Below are 12,610 nucleotides of genomic sequence, written 5' to 3' on the forward strand. Positions count from 1 at the left end.
AGGAAAGCAGGTCAAGGAAGAAAGGGGCAGACTGTGTAGGGGCTCGTAGGCTTTTTCTCTGCATGAGCCAGGAAGCCATGGAGGACTCCAAGTACAGAAGTGCTAGGTTGTGAAGGGAGGTTCCAGGTGGGAGTCTGTCTCCAACCCTAGGGTTGATGGGGACTTGGATCACGGAGTAGCGGTGAAGGTGGTGAGAGACAGATTCTGGGTGTCCTTTGATCAGCAAAACCACCAGGATTTGACGGTGAATCAAATTTGCTGGGCCGAGATATCAGAGTGATTCCAACGTTTGGAATCATGAATGGAACCTGCCTAGATCTCATGAATGGAACCCCATGACCCCCGGTTCTGTAAAATTTGCCCTGGAGAGGTTGTGGCATCTCAGAGGGCAGGAATTTACATCTGTAGCTTCTCTTCGCTAGGATGCTATGGGCTGGCTGGGTCCTTTGACCAAAGACCACAGCTCGGGCCAGGAGCGCCCCCGCAGCTAACATCTGAAGTTCCTACAAGGCTCCCCTGCCTCTTAGACCCAGGCTCCCAGCAGCTCCTCACCGTGCTTAGCCCCGGGGTACCGCACCATCCCTTATGGCTTTCCTGAACCCTCTCCACAAGTGGTAAATGCTCCTTTTAATAAACAACCTTCCTTCAATTACTAGGCTTGAATGTGCTGTCTGTTTTCTGGCCGACAAGGTGGGCACTGGTGGTCAGGGTGAGCTGTGGGGAAGCCAAGGTAAAAGAGACAGAAACGAAGAGGTCTCCTCGGTACAGCCTTGGAGCCTTCCACCTCACATGGTCAGAATCCGGGGCTTAGCTGAGTCACAAAAAGCAACTCACTACTGGGGGCCCAGGGAGGAGGAGACAAAATCAGATTTTTCTTTTTAAAGAACAGTGCTCCTTTATAAGGAGATGTCTTTTTGTCTCTCTTCTGAGGTCACGTTTCACTGATTTAAGCGCCTCTTTACAGCAAGGTTTATCCATCCAGCAATTTCTTTCTTGGTCTCTATGAACCCAGAGGGGCCCCAAGGGGCTTCATTTTCCAAGTATCATAATAGACACAGGGATAGGACAGAAAAGAGACAGGGTCGAAGGGAGGAATACACAAGCCAGAAATGATCAGGCTTCGGGAGAAGTAAGAGGAGCTGAGAGCAGAGTTGGGGGACTTTGGAGGAAGTACAGCGTGCAGGCAGGTTTTCTGAAAGTCACATATATCACTTTAAGGAAGCACGGAGGGAGGAAGGAGGCGGGTCTGGGGGACGGAGGGGGTGGGTGGAGAGAGGGCAGACAGATGGCTTGGGAGGAGGGCCTTGAGAGTCCCTCGTCCACTTCCCAAACTGTACAGGGGAAGCAGGTCTGCTGTGTTTCACAGTTTGCTGAAAAGATAGCCCGATTCCCCGCAAATCTTGCTTTGAGAGACAAAGACATACAAGAAGAAAAAGAAAACCTCGGTGCCCAGTTCGGAGCTGTGCTCTAAGTGTCTGCGGCATCTCGACCGCAACTCTGAAACGAACGTTTTCACAAAACGAAAGCTCCTTCCCTCACAGCCAGGGCCATGCTGATGCAGAGGAAACCCACACAGAGACCAGCACAGGTGACAGACGCTGGGTCGGCTTCACCGCCTAAGGAATCTTCTCTGAAGACGACAATCTTCCCAAGAAGGGCATGTTTTGCAAGCACTGGGGATCTTTTTGGTGGAAAACCTACAGAGTAAATTCTCTTGCCACGTCTTCATTCAAATGTTTAATAATAAATATGAATTTATTTTTCAAGCGTGGTTTGGACCTTGACTTCCCTGGTGAGGTTTTTCCCACGAAGGACTCCTGGGAAGATCACAACACCTTCCCTACCCGCCCCCCACCATGATTGCCCCAAAACAATCACCTGAGAACCACACTTCTGATTGTGACATTTCATGTGGCTTAAGAAAAAGAAAAAAATCCAGGTGCTGTTGATTTTCCTTCTAGTCTGTCTTTAGTCTTAGTGTGTGTTCCTCCAAAACTGATTTGCCTCCAACACAAAATCAACTTTGAGCCGCCTGATCCCTCAGGAAACTCATGGAAGGAACAAAAGCCCTCCTTTCGGTTCTGAGCATCCCACGACCCAAATAGCAGCCGTCCTTTGTAGCCAGCTCTAGCCTCCCTCCTTTAATCGGAAAAGCTATTTTAACAGTTACAAAGTTAAAGAAACCAACCAGCTTGCCTGATGGGTTTGGTGTTTCTTAACAAACAATGGCAAAACATTTCTTCACTGGACAGTGAGCAAGTGTGTATCTAAAAAGTGTGCCTCCGAGCTCTAAATAAAGAGGAATTGTTCTCAAGAAAAAGATAATAAGCACTTCTTTTGGAGCCACATAGTGAAGTCATCACAGCTCTTTTCTCCTATCAGAGGAGAGACAGGAAATGCCATCTCTAGAGACCCAGAAAAATGCTCCCTGCTTTCTCCTGTAATATGATGCTTTAGTTTCTCTTCAAACACAATAAAAGACTTTTTTACATGCATGATGGTATCTGGGGTGACAGCTAAACTTACTTTCATTTCAACTCTTCAGTTCAACCTTAAAAATATACAGGTAAAATCTATACAAATAGAATCAGCCTTCAAAAATTTTTTAGAAATTTCCCAGGGACCAGGGGTAGCTGAGATAAAAGTCACAGGGGACCTAAAGTAGGCAAACATTAACTTAAAGCAAAATGACAATGACAAAGCTTCCAAGAAGATTTTACTGCACTGCAAGAAATCATTCTTAGGCTGAATAGACAAACAGAATGTTTATTATTCACGCTCTACAATTAGGTACAACAGCTGCTCATTTTGCTATATATATAATAGATCATTAATTTTTAAGCTACATTAAAAAAAAAGCAAAAGATGGCATCAATGTGAGAGCAGTCACTTCAAAAAAAAAGCAGGAAAAAAAAAACAAATAAATACTCAACCAAGGACAGTCAGTCATCTGGAATTTTAAGTAAGTCAGATTCCACAGATGAAAACAAAGGAACACAAAAACTTGAACAGGCCAAGAAAAAGAAGGAGCTTCCAGAAAATATTAGAATTCCTTCAAAACCTAAACAGTAGCAGCTTCTAAGCCTAACTTGGGATTAAGTAACGTAATGATACATCTCCGTGTGCAGATATTTACGTGGACCATGAAGGAAAACCGAAGCACCTTCAGACCTGCTCACTGAAGTCCCAAACCATAAACCCAGCAATGTTCATGCCAGGAGTCATATTCTACTTTTATTCAGTAAGGCCTGTTTCCCCAAATTCATTTATAGTTAAAAAAAAAACAAAAACAAAAAAAACCTTCTCAATGAACTTGTTTAGAGTTCCTAAAATGCCCACCTCCCAATGTCATGCTCAGTTGCTTAACTCCCCCACAACACCGACCATCCGGGCACTGGGCGCCCCCTCCCCAGCCCAGGTTCAGGTCCAGCAGCTCAGGCGAGTTTCCTTCACCTCCTCTCCTGGCTGCACCCTTCCCCACAGGTCTGCTTATTCTCATGCTGGCTTTTACCACCCAGAACCCTCCACAGCCACACTTTTTACCTAGACTCCAACAGTCTTTCAGTTGTTTTTCAAAATAATCCCTTTCACATTCCTTAAAATTCTAATTCCTCTGAAGACACCCGATTAACTCAGGGTGAAAGGACCTTAAAACAATCAATATTAAGCAGCAAGTGACTTGTGTCCTTCACCTGAACTCTTCCAAAGGTATGAAACTGTTTTTCCAAATCAAAATAAGGAAACTCATCCTTAATAAGGATTTTAGATAGAATGCCAGGTTGATGGTGAAACTTAACGGACGGTAATCTTCCCTGAGCTGAAAGGTCCTAAAGTCTAACTTAGCCATTCATTCAACACATGTTAATTGCACACCCACATGTGCAGGGTGCTGCTTTATTTGTGAATAAGACAAAGCCCCTTTCTTTGTGAATCTTAGCAGACACAGCAGTAAGAGAAAGAGGCTAAGGGACCAGAGAGGGATGGGTGTGGGTCCAGGGGATATTTAGATAGGGCGGTCTGGGATGATGTTTGCGGACAGACTTGAATCAAGAGTAGGAGTGAACTTGCAAAGTTTGCAAAGTTCTCGGAAACATCCCTCCAGGAGCGGGAACAGCTTATGATGCTTTGAAGTGAGAAAGGGCTTGGTGTGTCCAAGGAACAGCTAGATGCCAGTGCAATCAGACTGAGATGAAGGATAAAGCAGGAGAAGGCAAGGGCTAGACCATGGATGGCCTCCCAAGCCTCATGAGCTTAATTGAAAGCTACTGAAACTTTTAAGAAGGGAAGTGACATGGTCTGATTTGCATGATCACAAGTTTGCGCTGGCTGCTACGTGGAGTGTATACTGAAACGGGGGCAGGAGCGGCAGAGACCAGGGAGGAGGCTGCTACACCTGCCTCAAGGAGAGCTGGTGATGGAGACGGAGATTGGGAGCTGGACCACTGACCATGAGGCAAGCCTGGAAGGAGAGATGGATTAAAAATAAAAGGCTTAGGACAGTCCTCCAGATGAGAGATGAGAGGGGACTGAACTAGGGGGGATCATGGAGGGAGTGGATAGAAGTGTTTGGATTCAGAACATTTACTGAAGGTAGATCCGACAGGAATTGAAGTTAGACAGGAGGTGAGGTGTAAGGAAAAGGAAGTCTGGGGCGCCCCACGTTTTCGTCCAGAACAACTAGGTTAAAAAGGAGTGCCATTTACTGACGGGGGGAGTCGCAGATTGGAAGGGGGCATGATTAAGGAGTTTAGGGAATCCAAAGTCTGCTTTTGGACAGGTTGACAGGGCCACTGCCCTGCACAGCTCTGGGGTATCTGTCACACTACTGCTGGGCTGCTGGGCTGCTGGGCTTCTGCTGCCAACGGTGTGTGGGGTGATGCTGCATCAGGCCAACAGGAGACGGATATAGGAGAGCCAGGTGAGGCCCAAAACATGAGTCAAAGAATTTTTACAATTTTTGGAAGAAAAAGGTCTCATTCCAGCTTCAAGGGAGGAAAACAAAACCCAAAGTCGCATCTCAAATCCATGAAATCAAGGACAGAATTTAAGTATCTTGATAACTAAGTCTGTTATCCCATAAGTGATAAAATAAAATTTCTTTGGTTCACCAGACCAATGGTTTTGCAGGGGACAGAACCACAGTGGTGACAGAATCCTGACTAATGGAATGCCACTATCACATGTTCTTTCAAAAGAAAGAGGACATAACAAAACAAAACATACCTTCTAAACATACGTTACACCAGGGGTTGTCAGTGAGTGTTGTATACGCGTGACTCATGCAAAAGACCAACAACTTTTGCAGGGTTTCCCGCTTTTTGATTTATTTAAATAAATGCAGTAACACCAGTAAGGAAGAACAGCTCTTGAAACCCACTGCTCCTTTTCCAGATCATGAAATCTAAAATCTGCCTGGCTTTTCTGTGTTTTCTTTCTACACATTCTGGCTTTATAACAGAGCATCCACAGTTGAATCTCAATAGGCCTGAATAAATCAAAAACAGATTTGTAATGAGCTTGATCATATACATAAGCTCCTGTTACTTTTTGCTTTCCTTCATGCTAAGTTTGATCTATTTGCTGTCATCCCTTGTAAAAACACATTCTAGACATATTAGAGTCGGTCTGTGCTACAGAATTGCCTTATAGGAAATTAAGTCCCTTCATAAATTTCATAAATAGGACCTATTCAATACCTAAATTTAAGAAGAATATATAGCTTTTAAGCATCAAGTTTTAAACATTTCTGAAACACTGGGAAATTTTTTTATTATGGTCCATTCTTAATAATGTGGGGTCTTGCAAGCATTATCTGAGGTTTATAAAAATTTTAGTGAGTCACTGAAGGTACTGTATAATTATTTCCTCTAGAACTCTTCAGATAACCATTGCCAAAAAGTGATTCTGCTCCCGGCCAAGATTTTGTAATGAACCATTCTTTCCACCTGCCGGGAGAAATACAGTTGGAGGTTCCAGTAAATGTTGGCTGGAACCTCCTGATTCCCCCTCTGGAGCCACAAATCTCCATAAATCCCTCATATGCAGTTAGAGGTAATTACTGTGGATAACCCCAGGCAGACTCAAAGGTTGGAACCGAACCCCTGTCTCTAAAATTCTTTAATAACTTGATTAAGTGTGTAAAAATTGCTAATCAGAGCATATTTACAACAGCTCTGCCAGAGAAATCTACCTGATAGCAACTCTGAATTACCCACGTCTCAGATATGCCGATTCACATCCAAGCTGGTCTCTTCAGTGACTTGGGAATCTCATCTATAGATGGTCTTCTCTTAAAGACCATCAGTCTTACAAATGGCCAAATCTTAATCAAGAACCACGAATCTGGTATGCATTGACCTCATATGCTCACTCCTGGGAATTCAGCTTGGAGAAATCATTCTTACCCCACACACAAAGAAAACAGCTATGAAAGTAAAGAATTCACTACAGTATTATTTATATAACTAACTAACTAACTAACTAGCTAACCAGAAACTGCCCATAGCCTGTTGATCAAATAATAAATGAATTATAATAGTATTAAAATAATACACAGCCACTAAAATTCTAATTATTAAAACTATATATTTTCATGTAGACACATTAAAGTGTTTATTATATTAAATGGGCAATAAAGAAAAATATAAATTATATCTACAGTAGGACTAATACTCTTAAATATTATATAATCCATATAGAGAGAGAGACATCAATATCTCTCTATTTATCTATATATCTATAAATGACATCCAGAGGAAACTTGGAAAAATGAGGATTTTGATTTCTAAGGACCGTGAGGTTTGTTCTCTGATTCAGCATTTTAGAAACATTCTTTTAAAAGTTTGGCAATTAATAAATGAATCGCAGCACCCTCCTCCCAAAAAAACAGGGAGAGTAAATAAAAGAAATAGAAGCTCTTATTGCATGTGGTCAGCTTAAAGAGATGATGAAATGTTACTAACTATAAATTTGTAAAAATCCAGGAAAATCAGGCAAGTATAAAATTTCCAGATTTTATACATTAAAAAAATCATGGTGCCTTAGAGAGATCTGTCGATTTTCCAGTTATTTCTACTCATTATCATTGAACACCAGTAAATCCCGGATATTGTCACAGAATCAGACTCATTAATAATCTATGTTTGAGAATAAAGGACTGAGTATAGAGGAGTGGACATAGCTCAGTGGTAGAGCGTGTGCTTAGTTTAGCATGCACGAGATCCTGGGTTCAATCCCCAGTACCTCCATTTAAAAAATAAAAATAAAGACTGAATACAAAGTGAAGGAACAGTCATTGTATGCTTTGACTTATACTCACCCCAAAGACTGGCCACTGATTCCATTGTCTCTAAAGAGAAGGTGAGTATCTTGCCAAAAATACACTTGCCTTAAGCGAAGCCCATTAGGGAAAGAAGTTAAGAGCCCCCCTCATCGCAGGCTTCCAGGAGTGTTCGTGTTTGCTCACAAGAACTGCTGCTGGCTCGAACATCAGGCAGGAAGGAACCTCGATGGCTGTGCTCTCGCAAATGGCAAGTCAAAGCTCTCTTTTAAAGAATTTACTTTTTAAAAAATCAACATATTTTCATCCAAATGAGCAAACACATTTTTGTGTGTCAGGACAAACACTGGTATTCATAATCTGATGTGAATGAGCTGAGCTGTAATTTGAGAAATTGCCTATGTGGAAATGACTGCATAGAAATCATCTTTTCTTCTAAAAACATGAGCAGCAACTACTAGCCTATTTCACAGCTGGAGATTTTAAGACGCTAAGATCAAACAGCTGGCTCACGATCACGATGTGGCCCCAAAGGCAAGGAGAATGTCTGTCTCTCCCACTCCTTTAATGTCTTCTACTTCCTTTTGAATCCATTCGAAAAGGGAAGGAAACCTCGTTTTTTGCATAGTGAGCTATTTTTCACCATGCATTCTTCTTAGCAATTCATCTATACAAACATAACAAAATCATCTCCTACTATTAGTGTTCTGAACGTGGAACTACTCTCTACATGCAGTAACGAGATTCAGCAGTAATTCTATAAATTCTAAACCGTCCTTTCGGACAGAGGGATTTGCCACTGTATCAAGTGGCCCAAAAGGTATTAGACTGGCAGTTAAGAAGGACACTTAAGCAAGACATTATTTCGTGTCAGCCATGAGAAACAGTAGCTCAACCTAAAATTTTTCAGACAGCTTGCTTTCTATGCCATCTGCCAATTCAACCTTTTCAGAAAGGTCATTTAAAAAAAATGGGGGGGGGTAATTAGGTGTATGTATTTATTTATTTTGATGGAGGTACTGGGGATGAAACCCAGGACCTCACGCATGCTGGGCAAGCTCTCTACCACTAAGCTATGCCTTCTCCCCTAGAAAGATCATTTTTAAATGCCCAGTATGGGACTGTTATGACATGTGGTCACAAGGAGGCCTGTGTGTGCTCCCGTTTTCTGTAATAAGCCCTGATCAAAAAGCTCTGGAATACAAATGAGATTCTGCATTGAGAAGCAGAAGGACGTGGCAGGAGGTACGGGATGAGCAGTGCCTACATATCAGCCCACCGAGCGCGGTGCCAGGTGGTTGGTACCTGCCCTCTGGAAGGTGGTTGATTATTATCAGCCCTCAGTTACATATTCAGAACGGGGAGCTCAGAGAGTCTGCACAGCCTGCCTAAGGTTTCACAGCCGGTGGGGCTGCCAGAGTCCCAAACCGGTTTGTTGATTGTGTCCTGTCCTCTCCTCCCCGACAGCCTCGCCGGGCACTGCGACTCTGCCGACTACTGATGGGGACTCTCCTCTGTAAGGAAGATCTGAAGCTCACTGTCAGCCCTTCAGGGTTGCCCAGTGAAGTGGCAACTGGACGTGATCTCAGAAGAGCTGGATTTGGGTTCTAGCTGTGATGTGCCCCTTGTGCTGATCACGAACATCACCAGAAAGTGGAAATGATCACGTGCCACTGCAGTTTCAAGAGTCATCCTCATGAAAATTAGATCACTTACTAAGAAAAGTCAGGGTAGCCAAGAGTGAAAGGTCTCAAGGAGAAATACTGCTTGGTATGAGACAATCTCAGGGAGCCCCTTCCTACCGCTCACTGCTGATGGAGACCGTCACGCTAGCCAGTCCAGCCAGCATCCTTGGGTGTAAGTTCAAGGAAACAACCCACTGGGAGCAAAAAGCATGAGTGTGCACACGCACCGCCCTGCGAGGCAGGCTGCCTGGATGCACAATGTGAGTCAGGTAATGTGTAAGATAATGCACCCCACATCCCCAAGGGATACTGTGAGGATAAAACGGAAAGTGCAACAGAAGTCAGTTATTATAACCTATCAAAATGAGCACTTGAGGCCAAACAATTAAATACTCAATATGATCAGAATAACTTTTACAAATTACAGCACATCAACACAACGCCACATTACATAATGGTTACTATTCACTACGTAACAAAAAAAAATGAAAACGTTCATGAGGCATTATATTAAAACACCACAAATCGGCATGTACACACTGATATTCTTTCCAGAATTTTAAAAGGTTTCACAATTTCCTCAATTTTCATCTTAATATAATTACAAAATGTTTTGAGAGAGCATGTGGTTTGCTTCTCCTCTCAAGAGAACATTTGACTCAGAGATGTGTAACCTGTGATTCTGCTTAAAATAAAAGGAACACTGTGGATTGCAAGTTATTATTCAATGTGTACCTGCACCACCTATAATTTACTCATTAAATTACTATAATTTTTAATTAAAAAAGGAAAAGAATTCAAAATACAGATATGATAGACTATAAAAGAAAGGCATATGATTAAGAGTAAGTAAATAAACCAAAAGGACCCAATCATAACACAGCAAAGAAATACAAGGATCCCCAACTAGGAAAACAAAGTCTGGCTGAAAACAAAGCTCTGTCTAAGACTGCTGCTTCTACTTCTCAATTCTTTCTTTCAATCCAAGAGTATTTATCGAGAGCCTGCTTTGTGCCACATTAGGCACTGTTTCAGGTGCTCAGGACACAAAAGATGACAAGAAAATTCTGAGCCTTGTGGAGCTTACAGTGTAGGGTGAAAAAAAACAAACAAGTAAATACATAAAATGTTAAATGCTGGTAAGTACTAAAGAAAAAATAAATAAAGCAGGGGAAGGTGGCAGAAATGGGTGGGAATGGTGTGGGGGTTGGATTTTATAACTTGTAATAAGGTGGACAAGGAGATCTCCATGAGAAGGTGAGATTCCTCAGAAAGAAGTCAGGAAGTAAGCACTGCAGATATCTGGGGGGAAAGCTTCCCAAGGCAAGAAAAGCCAGTGCAAAGGCCCTGAGGCAGAATCACACAGGGCAGGGATGAGAAGCAGCAAGGAAAACATGTGAGTGGAGGGGAGGAATTCAAAGAAGTAGGAGGAGGCCAGATTCTGTGGGCTTCACATCTCAGGATTCAGTCCAGAAATAGAATTAATATTTCCCACTAAGGTAAATGCACTGAGTTTTGTTTAGGTTAGGATGTTGGCTAAAATGTTAAACTGGATGAGTGGAAGAAGGTCAGTCAAGAGATACAAGGCAACGACCCCAGTAACAAATAAGAAAAAGGTATAAACTTTGCAAGGTCAAGGGAAATTCAGGAACCAGAGAAACAGTCCAACATCATGTTCAAATTTATTATGTTGACTTTATGATAATATTAGGTATTTTGTTTCATTCCAAACTTTAGTATCCTGTTCCACTGCTTCCTCTCCATCGTATAAAAGAAAAGCTCTCCTTTAGTGAATAGACTATAGCGGCTGCCATCCAACTGGGGCTCTGGTGCAGGGTTTCTCAGCCCTGGCACCGTGGATATTTTGGCCCAGGTAATTCTTTATTTCAGAGGCTGTCCTGTGTATTATAGGATGCTTAAAGCATCTCTGGGTTCTATGCACTAGATTCCAGTAGCAACCTCACCCCCCACCCCAGCTATAATGCCCCAAATAACCAAAAATGTCTCCAGACATGGAAAAATGTTGCCGGGGTGTGAGGTAAAAGCGTGCCTGCTGGAGGATCACTGCTCTAATGTGAATAGATAAAAACATCATCTCAGTTTATTAACTTTTTTTTTTTAACCCAATGGGTTGATCCTAAGGCATACATCTCTTCCTAACTTCTAAACATACCCAAAGCCATGCGCTCCGTATTTATGGTTTAGAAAGAACGTAACTCCTCAGATGCCGCAAACACCTTCCTGCCTCGGGGCCTTTGCATGGCTGCTCCCTCTATTGAATGCTTGTCCCAGGCAACTCCTACTTGTCCCTCAAGTCCTGTGAAAGCCTCAACTGTTAAGCCCCCCGGGAAGTTTTTCCCTAACCCAGAGCATGGGCACATTAGGTATTCCCATTATGCTCTCACAGTACTGGTACTGAGACTGTCACAACGATCACAATTGCAATTAAAACAATTATTTTGGCCATTATTATGTTTTGTCTCCTCCATTTCAGCAGGAACCTTATTGGGGGGTGAGGAGTACAGCTCAGTGGTAAAGCGCATGCTTGGCATGCACGAGGTCCTGGGCTCGATCCCCAGTGCCTCTGTTAAGGGAGGAAGAAAAGAAAAAAGAAAAAAAGAACCCTATCGATCTTGGCTCATTTGTCTCCAGAGCACTAAAAGAATCACCAAGGACTCAAATTTATATTAAAAAAAAAAGCCTATCACTGGCCAACGTTGGTATTTGATGACTAACAAATTATTATGCACCTCACACGCGATCCAAGTACTGTGATACAGATGACGGCTTAATGATATATCTCTTAGGGCAAAATCTTGACTGTGAATACACTTTACTTGAGTGTACATTTTTCTCCTCTGTTAACAATAAAAGCTATGAAAAGATCGTAATGATGCCCAGAGGAACAAAAAGGCCCTCTTCATTAGATGGCAATGGACGAGCCCCAGGCTGGAGTGGATGTAACTGAGGTCATCTTTCTGGCTCTTTTGAACTCCTTGTAAGTATGTGTTTTAATACAATTTATTCCGCACAGTGTATACCGTATCATATTGGTTACTCTCGTATGCCTGAGAGCCTCAAATATATTTAAATTCCTCAAAGGAGTTAGTAGTCTGGGGTCCCCAGAGGAGCTTCAGAGTGTCTGAGGGACCCTGTAAATCATACGTAAAGACCTAGAAACATTTTCCAGGAACAGGGTCCATCGTGTGTATACAATTCTCGGAGGTGGCAACTTTTAAGACCCACCATCTTACATGATTGCATTTACTTTTAAAGCTTCTAGGGATAGTTCCATCATCTTTGATCCACCTCTTAGGACGAAAAAGCAAATTTTCATTACCGATTTCCTCTCCTGCTTCAGCTCCTGGACGTAGCGTGCTAACTCCACGGTGATCTGGGAGGTCATGTTCTCGGAGATAACCTCGTGCTGCCCGGCATAGTCATTCATCTCGTTCAGGGTGGAAAGGAAGGCTTGACATGCTGTGTACCTGTGGGGAAGAAGGCGCACACCACCCCTTTTCAAACAAGGCACGTCGTCCTCCCTAACGCTGCTTCCCGCCAGCGAAACAGTAATTAAAGTCAGGTTAATTTGCATCCGCCTCCCAAAGGGTCCTGACAATTCATTACCCATAAGATTCTTGTCCTC

At 42.8% G+C, this 12,610-nt stretch overlaps 1 protein-coding gene and 1 long non-coding RNA gene across 11 annotated transcripts in view; one reads left to right on the forward strand and one right to left on the reverse strand.

Moving 5' to 3' along the window:
- Nucleotides 1-9,667, forward strand: part of LOC135322317 (uncharacterized) — a 31,261-nt gene extending 21,594 nt beyond the window's left edge. The window contains exon 3 of the long non-coding RNA XR_010382818.1: nt 8,747-9,667. This is a non-coding gene — a long non-coding RNA (uncharacterized LOC135322317). The remainder of the gene's footprint in view (nt 1-8,746) is intronic.
- Nucleotides 1-12,610, reverse strand: part of FNBP1 (formin binding protein 1) — a 122,416-nt gene that overhangs the window by 55,230 nt on the left and 54,576 nt on the right. For all 10 annotated transcript variants that reach the window (XM_031450683.2, XM_031450680.2, XM_031450684.2 and 7 more), the window contains exon 4: nt 12,305-12,452. In XM_031450683.2, coding sequence (XP_031306543.2) covers nt 12,305-12,452 — 148 coding nt within the window. The remainder of the gene's footprint in view (nt 1-12,304; nt 12,453-12,610) is intronic.

Source organism: Camelus dromedarius, chromosome 10 (genome assembly GCF_036321535.1).
Source record: "Camelus dromedarius isolate mCamDro1 chromosome 10, mCamDro1.pat, whole genome shotgun sequence".
In the NCBI taxonomy this organism is placed as follows: Eukaryota; Metazoa; Chordata; class Mammalia; order Artiodactyla; family Camelidae; genus Camelus; species Camelus dromedarius.